At 41.5% G+C, this 25,144-nt stretch overlaps 1 protein-coding gene across 1 annotated transcript in view; it reads left to right on the forward strand.

Annotated features, from left to right (window-relative positions):
* Positions 1 to 25,144, forward strand: part of adcy2a (adenylate cyclase 2a) — a 45,862-nt gene that overhangs the window by 15,466 nt on the left and 5,252 nt on the right. Inside the window, exons 4-23 of the mRNA XM_068736076.1 lie at positions 7,612 to 7,761; positions 9,748 to 9,896; positions 10,018 to 10,129; positions 10,430 to 10,557; positions 11,352 to 11,510; positions 11,730 to 11,862; positions 11,937 to 12,113; positions 12,210 to 12,253; positions 12,438 to 12,518; positions 12,763 to 12,832; positions 13,019 to 13,116; positions 13,323 to 13,407; positions 16,053 to 16,190; positions 17,328 to 17,447; positions 17,556 to 17,740; positions 20,974 to 21,058; positions 22,973 to 23,131; positions 24,046 to 24,192; positions 24,471 to 24,581; positions 24,720 to 24,834. Of these exons, the coding sequence (XP_068592177.1) occupies positions 7,612 to 7,761; positions 9,748 to 9,896; positions 10,018 to 10,129; positions 10,430 to 10,557; positions 11,352 to 11,510; positions 11,730 to 11,862; positions 11,937 to 12,113; positions 12,210 to 12,253; positions 12,438 to 12,518; positions 12,763 to 12,832; positions 13,019 to 13,116; positions 13,323 to 13,407; positions 16,053 to 16,190; positions 17,328 to 17,447; positions 17,556 to 17,740; positions 20,974 to 21,058; positions 22,973 to 23,131; positions 24,046 to 24,192; positions 24,471 to 24,581; positions 24,720 to 24,834 (2,446 nt within the window). The remainder of the gene's footprint in view (positions 1 to 7,611; positions 7,762 to 9,747; positions 9,897 to 10,017; positions 10,130 to 10,429; positions 10,558 to 11,351; positions 11,511 to 11,729; positions 11,863 to 11,936; positions 12,114 to 12,209; positions 12,254 to 12,437; positions 12,519 to 12,762; positions 12,833 to 13,018; positions 13,117 to 13,322; positions 13,408 to 16,052; positions 16,191 to 17,327; positions 17,448 to 17,555; positions 17,741 to 20,973; positions 21,059 to 22,972; positions 23,132 to 24,045; positions 24,193 to 24,470; positions 24,582 to 24,719; positions 24,835 to 25,144) is intronic.

Genomic DNA, 25,144 nt, shown 5'->3' on the forward strand with positions numbered 1-25,144 from the left:
TGCCAGCTCCTCTTGTGCACCAGGCCAGTTAGCCTGTCAGCATAAATCCAGTGGAAGATCTGCCTTCAAGAGTCCTTTTTAGGAGAATCTCCCTTGTAGAAATATCGAATAGTATCAGAATCAGTGTAAAAGCATAAAAGTACGTTAGATATAAATTACTCTCTAGTTGAATTCTGAAGGAATTAATTAATCATGCTATGTTTATCATTAAAATATGTCTTAGCAGAGCATTTTCACTCAATCATTTTTGCCCAAAGGGCTGTTGTAGAGCTGTGCTTAATCATGATAGGTAGCATACTGTAATGTTTGAAGTGGGGAATACTTTGAATAAATGTCAGGCTGAGAAGAGGAAAAGAGGAAACCCTTTTAAACCGGCTCTGGATGCCTTTTGATTCCACCTGCTAATGTGTGCTAGTGCTAAAGTGCTGCAAGGACTATTTTCTTCTAGCTGCGAGAGATCACTGTGACAGACATATTAGGAAGGCATTCCTAGTATTTTATTATGGTCTGTTACTTTTTTTTTTTGCTGCTCAATCGGCAGTGGAGATGGCATGTGGGGCAAGATGTGACAAAATGCCCACCAGTAAACATGGACTCTATGTTATCCCTATTTAATTTGTTGTGTGTGACGGTCACGTTGTTTTGTTGTAGTTGTTTGACCATCCTCAGGGCCAAGTCTGCATCTGTGGTTATGATGATGACAGGATGAAATGGGCATGATGTGTTATGGTCACGCGGTATGTGTGTAAGGCAACCGGGCGCAGAGTTTCTATTACGAAACCAAATGCATACCAGGCTGTATGTTTCATCCCAGCATCATGTGAATAAGTGTATCGTACAATATGTATCTTACATCTGCATTAATATACTACTACGAGAGTATTTTACAGAAATCCGAGATACTTTTTAAGTAACTGAAGCCCTTCAAAGGCATTAACAAATGAAGTACTCAAGCTGTGTAGTGTAATATGAACACTATCAATTAAGAACTCCCACGCTTAAAGATGAAAAAGTGTCCTTGAGGAAACATGACATGACATAAATGGTCATTATTAAATGGTCGTTCTATATCTTCAGCTGTGAAAGGCTGATGTCTCCCTTTTACTCTGAAACATGTGACACAGTGATACTCCATCGCAGTGAGTGATCCAAACTAACTGCTGATGTACAAAGACTTGTAAGTAATCTGCTCATCATTTTACGTAGCCTGATTTGATCCGCTCCTTGAGATTAGACCTTGAATTTCCTATTCAGTTGTAGGCCAAACGATCCATTTTATTTGTTGGGTATGAATGCCTGTAATTTTCAACATGTACAGTTTTTCCAGAAAATGAACTACATTGTCAATATTACATTTTGGTATTATATGTATTGTCATAGAGGATTTTACCCATATTGCTAACTCCTGTGTACAGTATGTGTGTGTGTGTGTGTGTGTGTGTGTGTGTAGTTGTGTGTGTCAGACGGAGAGCATGTGTGTGTTTTCCTCCTGTGTGTCTCTGGCGACAGGCCAGTGTCGGTTCAGCCCTTTGTGTCGGGACCGGCTCTGACCTACATGTTCCTCCTGAGATAAGAGCGGTGAGGTTGGGTGACGGGACGCTCTAAGGCGGACGCGTCAGAGGGCAGCTACTGGACAGGCTCGGGCCGCTCCACTTTTTCAATGTGTCGTTTGCTAAGGCGAGGCTAATGGATTTGTAGCGCTACAACACGCTGTTCAATCAGATGGCAAATTGGCTAAAATGCCAATTTGCCTTTATTACTGTGAATGTGACTGAATGATTACCTCTGGTTGGACGCTGAATGGAAGATTTTTTTTCTGACGCTATAATTTGTTTAGAGAGTAAATTGCTTTTGCCAGAAGCAATACCAATTAAAACGACTAGGAATGTGCTGATGATCGTGTTTTTCGCTTAGTCGACTTCTTGTTCGTTTTGATCTTCGTCATCTAAGATCTTTTTAGTCGATTTGTAATTCCTAATGTTTTTTTTTTCATGCTGAATGACTTACATCTCTGGTAAACACAAGATTTAAACTGGTGCTATTGCATTATTCTTTGTGAAGACGTTTTACAGATCTGTCGGTTTAGATGAACCAACCTAATGAGTGTTAGTCGACTAAGCATTTCTAAACAGCCCTACCTCCTTGATGTTTAGGGTCTTACAACATATATCTAAACAATTAAGTCCAGAAATGTCCATCCCATGTAGCCGGAGCCCAAGCTGCCATCAAATGACTTGTATTGTCTGAGCCAACACTCAGTAACCCACGGGTCAATCCTTACATTTGAGTTGCAGACCTACTATTTTGACTGCACTCCCACTTGAATTGTGAATAAAAAAATGTTTTTCATTAGTTGCTCACAGAGTTGGGGATGTTAAGGCCGCTGGTTCATATGCTGTGATCTACTGGGAAGTACTCGGTCAAGAAGATTAATGAGAACTTCTGGCCTATCCCTGAAACATCTGCTGCACTAGCATCTTGTCTTAAATACTGTTGATCAGATGATAGTAGCCGTTTCCAGTATTAATGCTGAGCTCAGCTAACTGGCTGCTGGCTGCGTACAGTATTTACCATATAGACGTGCGAGTGTTATAATATTCTCATCGACTCTCAGCAAGAAAGTGAATCTGCAAATATCTCAAACTATTCCCAAGAAAGCCCACATACACACACACATACACACATTCAGTGTGCGAGCATTCGTGGTGTTTTGGATTTTTAATTTACTTTAATTAAGCTCAGCGATTTGTAGAAAAAAACCACACCAGTCTATCCTACCAAGGATTTTCTAAATGTCAGCCATTAAATGTCCTCATGTAAGCTGCCCAGAGGGTATTTGGTGAGAAGGAACCATACTGACGTCTCCACTTTGTCAAGTTCATTAAACTTTACAGTGCTGGCTCGCTGGAGTCTTAATGAACCAGCACATTCATTGAAGAGGTGGAAGCCCCCTGTTCGGTCCAGATTTATGTGCATGACATATTTAGACATATTTCATTTTTTTTTTTTTTTTTTTTAACATAGTGTGTACAACAGTGATGTTTTGTTACATGTTTACGTTGTTATTTTCCTAAAACTATATTCTTCTCTTCCTAAAAGGTTGGAAGTAGGATGGGACGATATGAACATGTTATTATCCTGCCCATAATAATCACTTCACCTTACATTTGATTAAAAAACAGCTATTTTCTTACGTCACAGAAAGTGAACGTCCTCTTACAGTGAGTTAAAATCCAACAATCTTAAATAAGGTAATCATAAATCATAAGGTGCACCTGCATAAATGTAAAAATAGCATCGCAACGTTGTCTTTTTAAATCGGGCTTTATTTTTCACTTCTGCCATGATAGCGAGCTTAACGACCTTCTCAAGTCCCTCATGTGAGGTTATTAATTAAATCCATAATGAAAATTCACCAAATTCTACTTTTTTTTTTATTGCAATATAATCCTGTAGTCCTTGGTGGGAAGAATGATCTGGCTGCTTGATCTAAAAATATACTTTTATGTATTTTAGTATTTCCACACAGCTCTACTTTACAGCCAGCGGCTGCTCATAAACACAAAACACGTGTTATGTGACAACGGTCTCTTATCTTCAAGTCAGCTTTTTTATTATACACAATTTTGGAATATTCAGATTTGATCCAAACTGACGTTAAACTCTGAAAATTCTCCCACAGTGCTTTTAAATTACAACCTCCCCTCTCAGACCCCAAACAACCTTCATTTGCATTATTTGTGATTCATTGTTGAGTGTTAAATCACCAATAATTCATCACAACAAGCTCCATTTAAGCTTCATCTGACAGAACTTTACATTCTTCGAATTCTTGAAAAGTTTATTTTTTGTTGTTGACTAGAGTCGCAGTCAGTTGCCACTAGGTCATTAAAACGAGACTCACTGTCACGCTGATCTTAGGTAGTTGCTCTACGCTTGGTAGTGAAATAACAGCCATAACAGCCTCTCTGATTTACTGATTTACATAATCCTAGAATCACCACAAGGGTTCAAAGCCCCTTAGAGACCACTCTCACCTGACCCCGCTGTTCTCTGTAATTGGGTTCCAGTGAGGATTCACACAGCTGACCTTTGAGACAGCCTGGGTCGCTGTCAGTGTCTTGTCTAACAGATGTCAGCTAATAGAGTACCCCCCCCCCCCCCCCCCCCCCCACCAGCCTCAAAGAAGTAGTGAGTTACACCTAACATCACATGTAAATTTTCAGGACTACAAAATTGCAAAGAGGTACTTCTTGCAGATTTTTTTTTTATTGGCAGACTCTCGAAGAGAGAATGAATGGCTAGCTGAATGGATTTTTAATTAAATATCAGCATGCTTTGAGGTTATTTAAAATGTGATTATGAAATATTGCATACAATATATGTACCGCTGAAAAGCCCTTTTTGTAAAGCAGCTTACAAAAGCCCCCGTCCATCTCCTTGTGCCTGCTTTCAGTCAGGCACACTATTCTGCAGCACAAAGGTCATGCTGGTTTTGTTGGACTTTCTATGGAAAATAAACTCTTGAACTAAGCCAGGCTTGGAAATATAATGCTTTTTTTAATTTGGAGAAAATAACTTTCAGTGTTTGGAAATGTTCAGAGAGGAGACATTAAATTCGGTGGACGGCAAAAGGGATGCCTGGCCTGAATACAGTGAATGGATGTGAACATAAACACAGCCTCACATGAACATGGCCTCCGCCTCTGATGTTTGCTTTTTGTCAAATCTAAAGGAGGGACGGATGCATTCTGCATATTCATATGAGATATATATATATATATGGAGTGTCTGAACATACAAACCAGATATATTTTTGCCGGTAGGGGTATTTCATACATGTTAAGAGTTGTTGGTTATTATTACAATTTTGATAATATTGGTTGTTTTATAGACGTTTTGAACCATAACCTCTATACAACCATACATGGAGTTTGTCTATGTGCAGATCATCAGTGAGAGGTACTGCAGCTACACACATGTTGTGTATTTGCACATGTTTTTATCTGTCTTGCAACTCAAGAATATAAAATCTAAACAGTTTTACAATGTAAAAAAGATTCATTGAAGGGTTTTTTTTGGCAAGTATTTTCATGCAATTTACAACAACCCTGGCTGTTAATCTGTTGGGCACATTTATGTGATAAGCGAGACAAAGAGAGACTATTTCACATACGACAACAACAAAAAAAAAGTTCTGCGTCTCCGCCGCCCTTTCATCCGCCCCGGTCACAGTCGCTCTTGTTTCCCTGCCCCATGTCTCATTCTCACCAATTTCCCTTTCACTCGCAGCCTCTGTCTTTCTTTCCAGCATAATGATGACCTTCTTGTTACACTGACCACTGGGGGGAGAACCATTATATTTTGGATTAAATTGCAAAAATATTGAGTTCAAGGATATTTGGGCTCCCGGGTCTTTATACATTCGCCCGTCGTCACTGGGTCATATTCTCTCATATACTAGCTTCTCTAATGGAGCCTCCTGTGTAGCGCTGCCATGGGGATGCAGGACATGTGAATGAAAGTAAAGTACTGTTCTGAATTGAAAATGAACAAAACAGACTTCACTTTTCTCCGTGGGTTTAGTGAAGAGCTTTGGTTGGAGAAAGCATTTATCCGTATGTGTCATATTGTGTTGTTTTGTATGCTCTGCTGATATGGTGGGATATTGACTAAAAAGTGTAGGCGATGAGTTCCAAACAAACGGGGGCAATACAACTTCTGTTCTCTTTATAACTGTCCTCAGACGTCAGCTCTTTCTATTTATCCTCCTAAATCACTGAATACCAATATAGCGTGGCTCGTTTGTTCTCGTACAGAATGTGTCATGAATATATCACTGATTCTGCTTTTATTTTTAGTCGCTCCTGACAACGTGAACACTGAATGTACAGCACACAGTGATGCTTGTGGCCCTGTGAGGCTGTAATGCTATGCACACAGCGGAATAAACAAAATGGAGACCCTTAAAACTAGTGTGGCAAAAAAACTCAAGTTTAGCTTGGAGGTGATGTCGGAGAAAATGCCAAGTTAGTAAAATCATCTCCTAATGTAAAGGTTCTGATCTTAGCACACATTGGGCTGAGCTTTATATTGTCAGACTTTGCCTTCACCTGTGTGATGCAGGGTGCACATGAGAGTCATTTTATGTAGTGTAGTTGTGTATGTTTCTGTGTTAATACTGACATTGGTTAGCGTGTTACGTCAGTGTTGAGCTCAGATGAAGCTGATGGTATATGGAGATATCACTGTCTGGATGATTGACCACATTTATTGCTATCGGCAATTAGAAAACTACAAATGTACCTTTTTTGTTTTTATTGAATTCCACTTAATTCAATATTAAACAAATGTATAAATAAATATGGCTTCTATATGGCGACCACGGTCGAATAGAGCCTATAGTTGGGGGGGTGTTTTTTGTCGTAATGACAGCCGACAGGCCTCCTTGTGTAGGATGAACCTGAACCGGGCGCGTCACTAGCCTCAGCAGCGTAGAGGGACGGCTGATCAAGCCGCAGTAAAGCCGATGCAGGGATGATGCTATTTTAAGGCAATGAACAGTTGAGCAGGAGTAGCATAGAGGTCACACAGCATAGAGGTCACACGCATCTTATTCCCCTATCTCACCGTTTCACTGTATTTCCTTATCTCTGACGCGCTGTGGAAACTGCTTCCTTTTGAAAGTGTTGACGTCACAACAGGATCTCGGTTGCCAGGGCCTAGTACTTAAAGGGATGGTTAGGCTGTTTTAAAGTGGTGTTGTATGAGGCACTTATCCATTTTCAGTGTGTTACCTACTGTAGATGGGGGCGGGCGTGCCCCCGATCTGGAGAAGCAGGCAGTAGTACTGACATGAGAGCTGCTGTGGACAAGGGCAGCAGCAGAATGTAATTTTAGCAACCTCAAAGAAAGGCACACCTAAATCAATCGATATCCCTCTAAGTGTACGCTCTACATTTAGAATATTATCACCACTTAACCTTGCTGTGAGACATCTCTTTCCAACGGGAGACTGAGCTGAAAGAGAAACTTGTCTATGCTCTCTTCAAAAAGAGTTTGTTAAAGTACTCTTTGCTGCTGCCTCCGTCCACAGCAGTACATCGCTCTGCTCCTGTGGCTGTCTGGTCCTCCGGACTAGGGGCGAGCAGACCCTCATCTGCTGTAGTAATACACCGACTACAGACCCAAGTACCTCATTCAACCCCACTTCAAAACACTCAAACTATCCCTTTAAGGAAAAGCTTGTGCGCCTTGGTTCCACGTCATAAAAGCTCATTTTCTCCTTAAGACTTAGAACACCGAAAAGCACCCTTCTGTTTTCATATTGGAGAATGAGAAAACATCTGTTTTATGACCTGATCCTTGATCTTAAGTGTGTAATTGCCTTTCCGCTGTGGTCACGAGATAAAATGGCTTTTCTAGTACTGCCCATTTCATTTATGTACAATTGGTAACACACCAACAGATGAATTCTGTTTCACAGCTTTATTTCTTTTAAATAAATGCCAGATTACTAGTCACCCATTCAGTTATTTTGCTTGAAGACTAATTATGCCTGCTATTTATTTATCTAATACCAGCTTTGTCTGTGCTTTTGTTCCCATTCAGATTGTGGCCAATATTATCATTTTCATGTGCGGCAACATGGCGGGGGCGTACCACAAACATCTGATGGAGTTGGCCTTGAAGCAGACTTATCAGGACACCTGCAACTGCATCAAGTCCCCAATCAAGCTGGAGTTTGAGAAGAGACAACAGGTAAAGTGGTCATGAAGTATTAATGAAATGATCACGCCCAGGACTTGGAGATTGATATTTAATCCAGAACCAAATATATAAAAATGCAACTTCCTCCATCTTAACGTCTTTTAATCTTTTTGTGTTATGTCAATGTAGATGTCTCATCCACCTCTTAATAGTGCAGGAATTGATGTCTTTGCTTTGCTTGCAGAATTGTACCTAAAATGTTTGGATCACAGAATATGGTAAATGTTAATGGCCTCACTTAGTGTGATGATTATGTTGAGTCCCTGGAGCCGACTGCATGTTGCTACAGTCTCTGTAGTAAAAGGCTTGTAAGCTTCCTGTGGCTGCTGGCTGAAATCTTTGCAGCTGATTAACAAGATATCAGAACATCTGCATCAAACGAGTCCCTCTGCATTGAGTCTATATAGACGAGCATGCATTGGTACTTTTCTGTGAGTTTGTTTTTTTTGCTATGCCATTTGTAAACCCCTTTTGAAATGATCTAAAAAACAGAATACTTAAATATGTTAATGATGTGTAGCCAAGCAGCAACATTGTATGTCTGCCTCCATGCGTTTCTCCACATGCTATGCGTGAAGTTGGATCAGGTTAGTAGAATAATCCAGCTGAACCGAGGTGGTGCTGCTGCTGCTTACGAGCAGCGTGGCTGTGGGTTAAGCGTCACTGCTGTGTGAGCCTGGGATGAAGCTGGCGTTTTTGCTGTCGCTGTAGCTGTTGCAGCTTTTTTGGATACAGTCAAATGAGGAAGAATCCAGCTGTTGTTGTGAAAGCCCAGGCCCCGGGGTGGAGCTGGTTATCCCTCTGGTGAATCCAGCTTGTGTTGTTTCAACTTCCAACGAGTGAAGCTGAAAACGCCTTGGGTGGAGCTTTTCACAGTTGCCCCGCAGAGCTACTGCTGCCTGCGACAGATGGCAGTAACTGTGCAGAGACGCTCTCCTCTCGGGTCATCATAATATATGCTGTTTACTGCGTGCTTTTATCCAAAGTGCCCCGCAGTACAGTGAGTGCATACATTTTCGGTGCGAGAGGTCCAAGGGGGACTATGTGACTCATCACAAACCCAGAGGCCCAGCAGCGTTTGTTAGCAGCAGCCACCACGGGCCTCCGCTCCACGTAGAACCCTCAATGGCTCCGCGGCCATTGGAGGGAGATGATCAATGGTGCAGAGAACTTGTTGAAGTTGGAGGTGACATCGGCTTAATTAAGTGTTTTTCTCCAATCTTGAACCTGTCGCCCTAAGAGGAGTTTTCTTCTCCCACTACTGTGCAGATGAGCTTGGAGGAATACCTGCAGAAAGACAAATAACTGAGCTCCCGCTAAATAAATGAAAAGCTGTGAGGTGAATACCGGTCGAGTCTGTCTTCAGGTGGCTCTCAGCAAAATAATGTGCACTATAAAACAGCTTGGTTTTCTTTCTACCTTGATAATTAATTTGGGTTACAGGAAGTCAACCTGACACAATGTAGAGCCCGATTAATCTTCACACTTGAAGCTTTTATGGAGTCTCACTAAAAAATGGTGACAACTTTTTGTCTACTGTCATCAAAGGCGAATGCTCCAGAGTTGAATTCAATTAAATTTCAATTTGCTGAATGTGTAAAATCTTTTTAGTGACGAGTCAAGGTCCTTGTTGATCATACTTACAAATATACAAATATACAAACTTTGGGTCTGATAGTTTATTTTGTTCCTAAAGTCAAAGCTTTGCTTGTATTTGTATTAGTTCTACGCAAACTTAATTTCGGGTCATGCCACTCACAAAATAAGTGATTGCAGATGAGAAAATTCTCTGAAGGTTAAACAAATAAACGTTCTGTTTGCATGCGTCAGCATTTGATTGTTACTGCACTTTCTTATATGAAATGTCATATATTGCAAATGTCGATTGTTTTCAAATGTAACAATCTGCTTATTCTTTTGTCATTCCTGACCGTCCCGGTTCTACTTCCTCCTGTCGCTTTGTGTCACTGCCACTAGGAGCGCCTCTTGCTGTCCCTGCTGCCGGCTCACATCGCCCGCGTGATGAAGGCTGAGATCATCCAGAGGCTGAAGGGCCCAAACTTCGGCCAGATTGAGAACACAAACAATTTTCACAACCTCTATGTCCAGAGACACACCAACGTCAGGCATGTATTATTTATTTCAATTACCACTTGTTTGACCAAGCAGTACTGTAGTGTACAATTTGTAAGACACACATGTGACATACACTGTGTGTAAATGTTGATGTTTTGTCCCCGTCTCTAGTATTCTCTATGCTGATATCGTGGGCTTCACACGGCTGGCCAGCGACTGCTCACCTGGAGAGCTGGTGCACATGCTGAATGAGCTGTTCGGCAAATTTGATCAAATTGCCAAGGTAAACGTTTCATTATTGTCACTTATGAACACTTCCTAATAAAGTGCTGCTTTTGCTTCTTAATTTGGGGCGAAACCATAAATCTCTCCTACATCATGTTTACTATAACTCAAACTCATAGAGCTTTCTGTTCAATCATACACAAACGGATCATAGAAAATATAGAGACTTCTGTTTTCGTGTGGATTTTGCCTCAAAGTTTATTACGTGATTCAATTAAAAAACTGCCTTTTCTGTCTGTCAGCGGGAGCTTTATGTGACCCCGTGTGCCTGAGCTGTGATCCATCTTTTTATATGCAGGAAAATGAATGTATGCGGATCAAAATCCTCGGCGACTGTTACTACTGCGTGTCCGGCCTGCCAGAGTCTCTGCCGAACCATGCTAAGAACTGTGTGAAAATGGGTCTGGACATGTGTGAGGCCATCAAGTAAGTGCCTGTTATATAACAGAGCTGCAGAAGAAAGACGGTCCCTCTATTGAAACGCTTACTCACAGGAAGCACCATCCAATAAATACATCTCAGTCAATCAAACATCCCTCAACTCTGCAGTACTGATGGTGGGTAGACAACTGGTGTCAGTGGCGTTAAAATGTGTGAAAATATCTGACCAAAAATGAAATGGATGTAAATAAATGATGAAAAAGATGCACAGCAGTGGCTCATTCGTCATACTCCAACCGCGGGAACACTGACTGCAGAAACGAAATGCCTCTTGCAGTACAAACAGCATCGCCTCATGCTGATGCTTGTGTCCGTTAACTCAGCCACGACCTGAAGACTCTCAAGAGTCTCGTTACACTTGTTTTAGGTACTACTTTTTACTACCTGCATTTCAAAGATTGTTCTGCCGGATATACCGTTAAACAGAATGTCAACATGCATTGTGGAACATCCCTACCGGTAATGGTGATAAGCACTCGCTTACCATTAGCATTAGACTTTTTCTTGATTGCCAATCTAGCTGAATCGTGTGTGTGCGGCGGTAAGTGTGAGATCCTGCCGCAGCCGTCAGACTGAGACAAAGGGGAGGGGGCTGCAAGAACATGAATGGACAAGGAGAGACTTTAAATAAAAACAAGTTGAGATCAAAATCAGCACCATTAAGGTCAGAACGAGGCGCTGCTTCTCTTTTCTAACGAGGTGTGTGTGGTGTGTGTGTGTGTGATGATGTTCAGTTACTCCACATTTGTAAAACTTGTTTTTTTTTTGGTACATGACAGGAAAGTGCGAGATGCCACTGGGGTTGACATCAGCATGCGCGTCGGTGTGCATTCTGGGAATGTCCTGTGTGGAGTGATTGGACTTCAGAAATGGCAATATGATGTTTGGTCACATGACGTCACGCTGGCCAATCATATGGAAGCAGGAGGTGTGCCCGGGTGAGTGGACTGGAAATCCGATAGAGGCACATGTTGACATTTGCATGAGGTAACGTTGCATTCTATTCTTTGTATACCTTTACTTTACCACACTGCATCTGCATCAGTTCTGTCTGCTTGGTTACCGTCGATCCGTGCTGAAGAGATCCCAGAAGAACACTCAAATCCAATCTTCATATTCAAAGAAAGCCATTTATTGATACAACTGTTCATTGCCAGGCGTGTCCACATCACCTCGGTGACACTGGAGCATCTGATTGGTGCCTATAAGGTGGAAGACAGCGATGGGCAAGAAAGAGACCCTTACCTGAAGGAACATGGAGTCATCACTTATCTGGTCATTAACCCAAAGGTACTGTAGCACATCCATCGCATTCAGTGAAACGAATGTTGAATAAAATGCAATAAAATGACACTTATTTCCAGGTGGAGCGTCGGAGCCCACAGCACCATTACCGGTCCAGACACACTGTAGACGGAGCCAAGATGAGAGCCTCCGTCAGGATGACCCGCTACCTGGAGTCCTGGGGAGCAGCCAAGCCGTTTGCCAACCTGCACCACAGAGACAGCATGACCAATGAGAACGGGAAGATCAACACCGCTGTGTGTAATTTATTCCACACGGATGTTGAGATTTAATTAATCGCGAAGTGCGACGATGGCTTGTAACCCATGTCTGTCCTCTCGTTCTGTGTGTAGGATGTGCCGATGGGACAGTATCACTTCCAGAGGAGATCAGAAAGGCAAGCTGCTAATTTTACAGCTCCGGCACAATTTTCTTTGGCGGGATTATCCTCGTCCCTCAACAGTACAGTGACAGACGACAAGATGTTTAATAAGACGAGACTTCTGCTCGAGGCTTTGATGTGTGTGACTAATATTATGTGAACTTAAAGGATCTCTTTTTCTCCTCGTTACCCATTAAAGAACAAAGTCTCAGAAGAAACGGTTTGAGGAGGAACTGAACGAGAGAATGATCAGGACCTTTGACGGGATAAATTCCCAAAAGTAAGGGGTCATATTAATAAAGTGCATACATAAGTCTTCTAAAACTCACTGATAAAACATGGCAAACATGGCACATTAAAGCAAACGATGGCACGCACTGTACCTTAACGAGGTGGAGCTTGTATGGAATACCTGCCTCTTCGTGTCACTTTTCAACATTTTGAAGAAATATCTAATCTCGAATCTTGAATCTTTGAACGGTGCCCGTATCCTCTGCTCTATGACGATACCTTTATGCTTACAGACAGTGGCTCAAGTCCGAAGACATTCAAAGAATATCGTTATTCTTTCACAATAAATCCTTGGAGAAGGAGGTACAGTACAAATATGAGTGGATCTATCTGAGTAGTAGTTTCTAAGAGAATCACAGAACGTATCCTTACCGCTTGTTCCTTTGCCTACATTTAGCTGAAAAGCTTTTGAAGTTGCTTGGATATTAGTTTGAAAGCCTTTTATCGAAACTTGACCTTCTTCTTTTTTTTTTTTTTTTATCCTTTTAGTACAGAGCAACAACCTTGCCGGCCTTCAAATACTATGTCACCTGCGCCTGTCTGATCTTCTTCTGCATTTTTATTGTGCAGATTCTCGTCCTTCCAAAGTACGTGTGCTTTATTTCAAAGTGTTTCACTGTAGTGCTCTGTGTTAGTGTGATAACAGAATATTCATTCACGTACACTTTGCTTATGTTTCTGTGCGTTGATAAGTCATTTTCAGCTAAGGCCAGTGATAGTGACATTTTGCACAATGACATTTAACTTCCAGTGAACTAAACTTGATGACATTGATGTTGTATTTTTTTTTTAGGACAACTGTCTTGGGGATATCCTTTGGAACGGCTTTTCTTCTCCTTTCCTTGATCCTCCTCATATGCTTTATAGGACACTTTGTGGTAAGTAAATCCATTTCCTGCGAACATAATTGTTTTAGTAGTGCCCTTCCTCTGTTTCCTTTTTCTATTAAAACCTGTATTTGCCCAGGGTCTGCCTGCTCTCTAGTGGTACACTTTTGTGCTGTGTTGTCATAACAAAGGCACCTGAGTGGTCCAAGTGCCCCTCTGGTCAGCTTAACTGCCCATTAAGTGCCACGGTTGTTGGCCTAAGTACCCCTCAGTTTTACCTTTGTGCAGAGTGTAACCCTGACCCAGCGCCGCTGCACACCACTGCTTCGGTTCATGCTTCAGGAGCAGACGCACCGATCTGTGGTTTACAGCATACCTGATGTTTGCGTTGTAAATCATTAAGACAAGGCTGACTTCATTTCAGTTCATCTCATGATGTATTTACTGGGGGTCCTGCTAAGATACTTCTAACAAATGGAATCGCTAACAATGCCTTCACACCTTTTGAATCAATATTGGATCTAGCTACTGGAAGATGGTCCAGGGCTTCAAATGCGACTTCAGCGCTTCTGAAATACTCACTGTCTAGTCAAAATAAATGAAAGACCAGCAGAAGAAAAGAGAATGAGGGGGAAGAAAATAAGAAATGACTATTACAACATTAAAGGTGCAATCAAATTCCACAAGCCGCAGGCCTATCCAACCCACTGCACCCAATGTCTTATCTTTAAGTCTTAGCGAGTGAGAATCTGCTGCTTTGCTCTGAACTGTGCTCCCTATGGATGCTGCCCAAGGCTCAAAAACAAAACACATCACTCAATAGCTAGTGTTGAGAAGCCTCCTGTCATCTTTTGCTCACTTTATTTGGCATTGCTGAGTCATGTTGTTGTCTACTATGGTGAAAGATACAGTAGTACATCACAGTTTATTCAGGGGCTCCTGTGTAAGAAACCAGAATCAGCCTGTGGTTCATAGATCCTTTGTGCATGGGACCATTAGACCATATGATCAATATGCATGTGTTTTCCTTGGCACGGTGTCTTTCAGTTTCGAGAGAACATTCGGCTCTTTTGTCCCAGCCTCACGTCGCAAGATGGGATCGGCATGGAATTATTCCTTAATTTCCAATATAGCAATTTAGGACAAGAAGACATCATTTGAAAAGTCAGTGACTCAAATCTTGAGTTTTTGAATTAAGATCATGAATGACGAACTGTACAATTAGAAAATCAATGGTTCTGCTGAATTTGATAATTATAAGCTGAAGAGGGTAAATCCAAACAATACTTAACCGTACATGTATTCCTCTTGTATAGTTTTGGATAGCATTTGAAAATGCGACAGTGTGACTAGTCAGTCAGTTTCATTTTCACAGTCGCAGTAAAACACCTCATGCCTCCCTGTGAATGTACTGTACTTAGCTTTTCCATTCTCTCACACAGTGAGGTATTGACCTACATAGCGTTTCTTGCAGAAACCTTGTCACTGTTAAGCAGGGAATGATGATGGGTACCTATCGAAGGTAAAACATGCTTATTTGATCAACTGAATTGCATATTCTGCTGGTTCTGTGACTGTGTAACTTGAAATCTTTAACTTAAATCAACCCTAGCAGGTTACTTTGTCTTTTCTCATTCAAATGTTTTATTAAAGTAATTCTTATTATTTGATCTGTTGGACTAGAGGGGATTGCATGCAAATGCCTTGTTTTCAAAACAAGATGTTCCCTCACTAGCGCCACCTTCCTGGTAATCCTGCTGCTGCATGATGCGGTCTCCCGTCCTCACTTTATTGTATTGTAATTCACATTTCTGAGCTATTCAAATGTCACATTAACTCAGCCCCGGCGATATCTCAGATATTGCTCCGAGATGACCGAGCAAATGATTTGTACTTTCAGTGTCATTGTCTCGCAACGACACACATTCAGCTGAAGGCAGCGCTGCAAAGAGGAAAAGTAATTGACTGTAACAGGCCCAGCCACCATGTGCAGAAGCATGGGACGATTTCATTTTTGTCTCAACGATAACTCCGTAATAAACAGTATGTCAACATATTAAAATCATAAATGCTATATAGCGTGTTGTCTGTCAGGTCCTATTGCTGGGTTAGAATGAAAAGCATGATTGCACAGTGTGTCTCTCGGATACGTACACGCTTCGCCCTCAGTTCTGATTATTTGAGTAGTGAAGCAGGAGACAGAAGCTGGTCAACAACCCATTTTAAGCTCTGCTTTTAATGCAGTCAGACTGAATGGTTAGTTGGAAGCTATATATGTGGTTTGCATGCATCATTTTATATATGATGGAGTCACTCGCAGTGGTCATTTTGTAGCACAGTTATTGCATGTAGTCTGAAATATATTGCAGTGTGCACCATTGAGTTGATAGGACCCCTCTCTTCATCATTTTACGCCTCTTGATCTGGTTTATTGGCGCCGCTGAGGCCAGTAGGAGTCCATCAGTAACAGGTGCTTCAGTGAGTGAACGTACACCGTTTGTTTTTGTCAACAGAAATAATTGATTTGTTATTGCATATGTCTGCTCATATGCTATACTTATCTGAATGAGTTAATCTGTGCTTGTGTTCCTCGTTGCTTCTTTGGCATGTTTGAATGCGTCCACCACCACCCTTAAGATCTCAGCTCCCAGGTCCTCTGTTGTTCTTCGACCCATGCACTCATTGTGTCCCTGCAGCACTGCAGTAAAAGCGCCTCCAGCTCTTGGACGTGGCTGTTGAGGTCATCGGTCATTATTGCCAACAAGCCATGGCCCCGCATCACTCTCACCATGACAACCACAGCTCTAATACTCATAATGGCAGTCTTCAACATGGTAAGTAAGGGAGGAGTAACAGCAATTAGGCTTCACTAGGAATGAAGTATCGCAACCCCCCCCCCCCCCCCACACACACACACACACACACACACACACACACACACACACACACACTGTTAGTAATGCAGTGCAATTAGAAGGTAATGAAATGCAACACGTTTGTAAACAAATAGGAACCAGGGATGTTTAGATGTTTTGCAAAATCATATTTATCAAACTTATTAATACTGCTGTCTTACCGAGTGCGCTTAGTATAAAAATAACTCAAATATTTCTTGCAACAATAAAAAAAGAATGCTGTGCCACAGTGGTAAATATGTCTTTTCCTCATGGTTGGGGGCTGTGGACACACTTTATCTCTCTGCTTTCCATTTCTTTTCTCCGTTACGCCTCAAACTGACTGGAGATTTCACCGCATAATCAACTCCAGAAGAATATCTTCTTTGTTTTCTCTTTTCCAAGCAGTTTATCTTTTGGCTTTTTCAAATCTAAATATTACGGTGTCCCTGCATATAATAGTGCCTACACCATTTGCATGTAGCGATATGGGAATATCATACATAACAATTCTATCCTTGTTATACTCTTCTCCATCACTTTTCCGATTTATCTGACTGAGGCGTAGTGCTGTCGAGAAAACACAAAAAAAGGCTCGGTTAAAGGTGGGATAGTTGCCTGAGGCTTGTGGGGAAGTTGCGTGATAAAGCACGCTGTCAGGACCCTGGTTGAGACCTTCACACAAATCGATTCCAGAGATTATAATCTTGTTTTGCGCCTGACGTGGGTCAGTCGCTAAGGGCGGATGAGCCCAATGAACTTGTCTTTGGCCAGTGTGGCAGCCGATCCTCACCTTATCCTGCAGGCTCACTTTAAAGGACAATATTGAATGGTTGTCACTATTGGCCTCTTATCTAACAAGACTCCATTTTCCTCCTGCAAGTACAATTTAGAAGAGTTTGTATTTTACCAGGCTGACGTGCAAAACAAGCAGACAGAAGAGTGTGTTTGTAATTTGCTTGTGAATAGTGTGCAGGTTTTTTTTTTCTGTGGTGGATTTAAACAAAAACAGTTTTTAGTACTAACCAAAGATTTGACAAGCCCTCAATTTCTGTTGACCTTGTGTTCTTTTTCTAGTTTTTTTTAGAAGACAATCTGCTGCCTCCTGTTCCTGTTTACAATTCATCCAATGAAACACAATTTTACCCTAATGGACAACTAATTGCCTTCCCAGGCAAAAACAATTTCTACCTTCCCGTAAGTGAAGATTATCAGAATCATCTGTACATTTGCTTTTATCATCCTCGGTTGATTTATTCCAGTTATCAATCTGACTTTCTGTCCCTTTTTTTTCTGTCTGTCTAGTATTTAATTTACAGTTGCATTCTGGGCCTCATCTCTTGCTCTGTGTTCCTGAGGATAAACTACGAGCTGAAGATGATTATCATGTTGACGGCTGTTGTGGTTTACAATGTCATTATTCTACAAACCCATGCCTCTCTGCTGGATGAATATAGCACATTTCTGTACAAGACTGAAAGCCTGGACAGGTAAGTGCACAGTGACGAACGCATACTGTTCAAGAGAGCGTCAATGAACCGTATTGTGTTGAGGTAGGCTGAGAAGAGAAACGGTTACGTTGATTTATGTTGATACAATGGCCATCCGCTATTAAACCTGTGGGATTCTGAGTAAATGGAAAACCGTGATATGAAGGGAAAGGAGAGCAAGAAGGTCTACCTTCAGGTGTTCCAGTTAGTCGAGTCAATAGCAGCTCTGAATGGAGGCACTTAGGGGGCAACCCTTGGAGGTGTCTGAACCATTTAAACTGGCTTCTCTCAATGCCAGTATTTTCCCCACAACCTCAGTTTGTCTCTACAAGCATGCAGGATGTATCAGCAATCCACCGACTGCTTGGTGCATCTCAATGCTGGTCCAGTTTCTGGGGCTTTTATGTTTTGTAATCGAGGTTTTTTTTCTGATTGCTGATGCACAGTGGTCAGTGCATTGTAGGTGTTATACTACAGTACAGCTAATTGAAATGACATGGTTATGTTGAGGTTCTGGATTGTGGTATGTGAGCAAACATGAAAGGAGATAAAGATTAGTAGCATTAACGACATACATACAAGACTGCTGTTACACCAAAGGATATGTTTACTTGTTGCTCTCCCAATCTGACTACAATCTGAATCTACTGGCATCAAATTTAACCAAACCTGCTGAAACTTTGAAAGACGGTCACTGCTACTGTGCCACTAAGACCCACTTTTGGGTCGCGACCCACCAGTTGAGAATCACTGTACTATACTATGACTTTTTTTAGACATACTACATTATGACGTTTTTTAGACATGCTATACTATGACTTTTTTTAGACATACTACATTATGACGTTTTTTAGACATGCTATACTATGACTGTTTTTAGACATGCTATACTATGACTGTTTTTAGACATGCTATACTATGACTGTTTTTAGACATGCTATACTATGACTGTTTTTAGACATGCTATACTATGACTGTTTTTAGACATGCTATACTATGACTGTTTTTAGACATGCTATACTATGACTGTTTTTAGACATGTTATACTATGACTGTTTTTAGACATGCTATACTATGACTGTTTTTAGACATGCTATACTATGACTGTTTTTAGACATGCTATACTATGACTGTTTTTAGACATGCTATACTATGACTGTTTTTAGACATGCTATACTATGACTGTTTTTAGACATGCTATACTATGACTTTTCGACATATAGAGAAACCACAGCACTCCTTGATGAATCAATTGAAATATACAATCAAAATTGTTTGTCTGCATATCTTCTTTGTCAATCACTTTTTCTGTATTGTTCTTTGAGAAAAACACTGAAAGGGGGAAATTTGAGATGTTTTGCTACGTACCAAACGTGGTTTGTTGTTTAGTCTGTTGATTTAACAACAATATATTATGGAGAGGTGGGCTGCTGGAAAATCTACAGAAAAACAATTTGAAGCCGTCTGACTCCGAGTAAGATGGCATAAAATGATATGTACCAACATATTGGTTGGTTACTTTTGTTTATAACGTACTAAAGGAAATTGTTTTTGTTTTTCATGTTGATATTGCACAGCTCAACCTTTTTGTGCCCTTGAACAGTTTAGACTGAGCTACAGACAAATCCTACGCTTAGCGCCATAGACAGTGAATAGTGGACCAACACCCACTTACTGGAAAATTAAGAGAATTTCTGATGATTCATTTGTTGAAGCCCTAGTTGCCAATTAGTACTTTGGATGAGTACTTTGGATGTAATATCCAAAACAAAGTTTTCAAAACTGGATCATCAGATGGCATTATCAATTCAAGTTACATTGTCTGGTTGCCTGCGGAGGAGGAGGACATTGTTCTTTTTGGTGATTGACTTTCCTGTCCAAAGCTATTGAAATAGCATAATGGGATTTTTAAGTTTCTCCTCCCGTGAAGCCAATACACTTCACACAGTTTTGGTCACAGCGGCAGAGAACTTGCGAGTGATTCGGATCCACCTCGGAAATATAAGGGTGTTCCAAGAGAAGCTCATGTTAAAATAAAAACAGTGCCATGCCATTTGCTATATACGTCCTCCAAATGGCAACCTGTTTTCATTTGTTTTGTAAAATAGTCAGTAGCAATTTATAACAAAATTATATGCAATTAAATGACTAATTTTGTATATTTTTTTGTATTTTTTTATCATATGCAGATATGTAATGTGTGATATGTATGTTCTGGTGCAATGTAGCAAAGTAGCTAGCTTAGGCACAACATTCGTCAAGACTGCCGAGCCGAGCCAAGCATGCAGTCATACCTTTGAAACATAAGAGCAGCCGTCAGTAACTAGGGCCCGTCATAACAGCATGAGCTTTGGTCTGCAGTGGGGAAAGTGTAGAATTGACAAATCCAGAAGCGTTGTTCATCTCTGTAGTTGTAAAACTCATCAGAAACTAAATGAAATCATGCTTCCTGTTTGTGTGCATTCCATCTCCGATATAGCTTTATGAGCAGCTGTCTGTCCTCAGTCACTGCCCTCCATTCTGTGGAAAGAATGTGTTAAATAAGGACCCAGGCAAGTGCAGAACTCGCAGGCTGTTTTCTCATCTGTCTGCCGAGCTGCCCTAGATAAGAGTAAGTGCCCATTAATATGCAAAATGTGCTCCCAGAAATTAGGATGCAACAGTCCTGTTTGAGTGTTATCACACAGTCAGAGCTTCAACTCGGACTTCTCCGCTGTAAAGAATCAGTTTCATTATAGATTTGAATAAGAGCATTGTTACATTTTTAGTATGCTTCGGGCTTTTTGTGCAACTCTGAGTGTGTTTGAGCCTGAACTGTAGTCAGATTTAGGATTTTTGCACGCACAGGACAATTCCTAGCTGGGTCTTGGTTGGTTGCCTAATCCTGCCCTGGACAGATGTCCTACTTTTAGGTTTGTGATGGTGGAGCCGCGAGAGCTTGATGTGGGTTCACAGTGCCGAGTCTAACACCATTGAGAAAAGTTCCTTGTGAATCCACCCTGGCAAGGAAGCTCAGCCGCTGGGATGCAGATAGTAAACAAACTCTTGTCACAGTCTTAACCAATGACAGCTCGATATAAACCGGTTTGTCAATCAGTCATGTGACACATGGCATATACTGCAGATTGTGACTTTAATTTTTAATGAAATTGTATTACTCTCATCCCTTTTTTACCCGTTTATCTCTTTCTCCATGCTTAAACACATCCATCTTTCTTTCTCTGCCCTTGAAGACCAGGAGTTCTCAAAGACCTCAAGACTATGGGCTCTATCTCCCTCTTTATCTTCTTCATCACTCTGCTTGTACTTGCCAGACAGGTGAGTTCACACTTTAATAGTTTGAATGATGTTATCAGCTGTCGTCTGCACATTTTGCATTTTTTTTTTTTGCCATTGCACTCTTTTATTTTTTTCCCTCTTTGTATTTGTGTGCACGTGTTTATTTGTTTTCTCCCATTTTCTAACAATTTGAAAAAGCTGTTTTCCCGTGCACTCTGGTCCAACGTAGTCTGTTGGCCTATAAAAGGTGTAGACTGCATTGTGAGAAGCACATTCTATGGTTGTTTTTTTTTACACACCCGTCTCATGCCTCCCGTTGAGGAAACCCACGGTCCCGAGATCTCTTTCACCATTTAACGGTCTCTCACGCGTGAACACAATTAAGTTTGATGTACGGCCCAGCTGACGAAGCAGTGCAGCTGGGGATTGCACCTGGGCCAGTGCCGTCGTTGGCGAGTATTTTCTTCACTGGAGCTAGCGTTAGATGTTTCCTGTGAGTTCAGAGGAAATTGGACCCCCGATACCACTGTTCATAGCTCTCTTTACGCTGTATGTACCTTTTTGTAACCTCAGAGCTTGGGGAACGATTAGCCGAAGTAGAGAGGATGTAGCTTTTCGGCCGCTGTGCCACACTGCAAGAGAGGCATCGTGAGATCGGTTTGGCCAATGAATGAACAGCAAGTGTGAAGTTACACAGGTGGACTTTGAGATTTGAGCATGTGTAGTGTGCTTCTTAGTTTGGCCGTTTTGGTTTACGCTACACTAAAGGGTTCTTGCTGTACTTGAGTAGTGATCCAGAACTCGGGGACTACTGTCCTCTGGAGCTGCAGTAGAGTCTTAAGTGCTCACATCAACTCTATTTATTTAAAGTAACAATAATCAACCCGTCGTAGAACCCTTCACATTTTGATCATGCAGAAAATGTTCATTTTTACTCTGAGCTACAGTGACGTTATATAACACGGTGCATGTAGGGCATGCGGTGTGTGCCTGTGCATGCTTTACTTTATTGGTATGGCTCAGTGCAGAGTAATATTTCTGTTTTCTATCAGAGCTTATCATTAAAGCAGCCCTTTCCCCTGGGCTTTAAACGGCGTCACAGGGACACTCATTCGGCATCGTAGTACACCGAGCGTATGCGCTATATGCATTATTTATGTGTGATTTTAAATTGGCTACGTTCCACAACTGTTGACACACTTTGGATTTCCATTGGGAACTTGTGTTTGTGGACATTGTGTCTCACATATGGAGATTGAGTTTGAGCTGATATGAAATGTACAGACAAAGTGCTCATAGAGAAGGACGTACAGCAGAAATAACAGATGGCACATATTCATAACTGCTCAGTCTCAAAAATATTGCTCTGATGCATACACACTTTGTCTTTGTACCCCCCCCCCCTTTTTCTCTTTGACTGTAACAAGTTATTATATTCCTAAAATTCAATCAGATCACCTTCTCTGCTCATTCATCTTACATCAGATCATCTTACGATGATGTTTCTCCTTGGTTGGTGCATTCGTTTTATGAAATCAGATAGAATTGTATACTGCTCAGGAAAAAGCGCTTCATCCAATATGGAAGAAATTTAATTTCACTTAAGAAATTATACCCACAAAATTCCCACTAGAGTCATTCCTCACCTGAAACATTTGACTCCATCTTTGCCTACAGTGTGTCCATCGACAGCTCTCCTTCCTTTAGTTCTGTGTTTGCAGCTTTCCACTTGTGATTCCACTAATATTGCATAAATCACTGTATCGCTGCCTGTCTTGACGGAGGCTTTTTGCAGTTGTTTAAAATGTGTAGTCCGTTTCATTTCCTTTCCTGCCTTTAAGCTTTGACAGACTTGACATTTTGTATGTGTTTGTATTTCTCTCTGTGACCTGATGGAAGCACGCTGTACAGCTGTACCTTCAGTCTCTTCACCTCTGTGTCCTCTTGTAACAGAATGAATATTACTGTAGGTTAGACTTTCTGTGGAAGAACAAGTTCAAGAAGGAGTGCGAGGAGATTGAAACCATGGAGAACCTCAACCGGGTTCTGTTGGAGAACGTCCTGCCTGCACACGTCGCGGAACATTTCCTGGCACGCAACTGGAAGAACGAGGTAGGCGGCCGTTCTGTTTTCTTTCATTTGAAGTTATGAAGGGTCAAACGATGCAAATCGTGTTTTTGACAAATGGCTGCAGGACCGATGTATTGTGCTTTCACAGAGTGGCTCTATGAACAAGATTACAATAATTCACTGCATTGCAAAGCAGCTTACCTCAAAGACAATCTATGTTTTGAGTCATTACAGTACATCTGAAATATGAACGTACTTTATTTCTTTGCTGCTATTTATGTTTTAAATCCACTCAAAAACCAGGATGAGTTTTGAAATTACAAGACAAATGCATTTTCTTTGTGTGTGTGTGTGTGTGTGTGTGTGTGTGTGTGTGTGTGTGTGTACTCGCACAAGTATAATTCAAACCGGGGAGCATCCAGACTGTGCATTAGAACATTCTTTATAAGAAAAGTATTAACTTTAAATGATTCATTTCCTAGAACGATGGCAAAACATTGGGGGAGTCTGAGGTGAATTTGCTGACTTGCCTGTGAGAACGTCTCATTCATCATTCTGAATTCTGTTCCATCCCTGAGTATATAAAGTAGAGAGTTTTACATCTCAGGAAGTTTAGAGGACGCGGTATCCTGGAGGTCATGGCAGTTTAAATAGGAGCGATACCTCTGCTGCAAATCATTCTGAATGACGACTCAGCAAATGACTATTCCTGCACTTGAACAGGACTCAGAAGCTCGTCTGTTATTTGGGTGATTTGCCTACTTTCATTTGTCTGCCTCTCTGGTCCCACCAATGCTTTTATTTGAGAATACTGTTAAGTATTCATTCAGTACATCAGAATCTTGTCACCTGTTTTCCTTCCATTTTAAGAAGTCTGTGGCGTATCATCGTTTATATCATCGTTTATATCATTGTTTCGCAGCTGTCCAAACTCGTGTCTGTATTTGTTCACGCAGGATCTGTACCACCAGTCCTACGACCTGGTGTGCGTCATGTTCGCCTCCATCCCGGACTTTAAAGAGTTCTACACCGAATCTGACGTCAACAAAGAAGGATTGGAGTGCCTCAGGCTGCTTAACGAAATCATCGCTGATTTTGACGAGGTAAACAACCCGCCGTCACGACGTCCTGCACGAGCGCCTCGCATGCTAGAAACAAACCAGGACGCTCTCTCCACTGGGTTTCATTGATTTTCTTGTCACATGTGATTGGGCTCAAACCACAACCGCTTCTTAAGAATCCATACACTGCATATATGATATGCATATGGATGCGCATGCATCGTTTAAAAATGAAAGCGTGAAACATCACTTTTACCATAAACTCTGTCCCTTTTGTTAAAGCTGTTCTGTGGATCGTGTGTGTGTGTGTGTGTGTGTAGCTGCTGTCGAAACCTAAGTTCAGTGGCGTGGAAAAGATCAAGACTATTGGCAGCACTTACATGGCTGCTACTGGGCTGAATGCATCACCTGGGCCTGAGTACACATCACAGGTACGCTCAACACACACCCACACACACCCACACACACACACACACACACACACACACACACACACACACACACACAGCTAAATCATGTTTTCAACTCGACCTGAATGTGTAACTGGTTGTTTCCTCGTTGTTTCCCAGGAGCATGACAGGCAGTACATGCACATAGGGACCATGCTAGAGTTTGCGTTTGCCTTGGTGGGGAAGCTGGACGTTATCAACAAACACTCTTTCAATGACTTCAAACTTAGAGTTGGTGAGTTTCACATGAAAGCAACATTTCACCAGCAAGTACCACACCACCAAAAGTACGCTTTACTAAAGGAACACATGGTTAACATGAAAGGCTTGAACTGCATGTAGCTCATTCACTTCGCCAAATGCATTGTGGGGGGAATCCGCTGTGAACGTTAAACCCCCCCCCCCAAAAAAAAAAACAGTTACATGAGACTAGATTAAGCGGATGTAGTACGCTATGGAGGACCCGCGGCTCAGACTGTATTGAGTGTTCTGGGATGCAATTACAGGAGGCAGAGGTAGCGGCTACACTCCTGAATGAGTGAACA

This window comes from Cebidichthys violaceus, unplaced genomic scaffold (assembly GCF_023349555.1).
Source record: "Cebidichthys violaceus isolate CVI_PGR_0920_01 unplaced genomic scaffold, fCebVio1.0.p SCAF_7, whole genome shotgun sequence".
NCBI classification, from domain to species: domain Eukaryota; kingdom Metazoa; phylum Chordata; class Actinopteri; order Perciformes; family Stichaeidae; genus Cebidichthys; species Cebidichthys violaceus.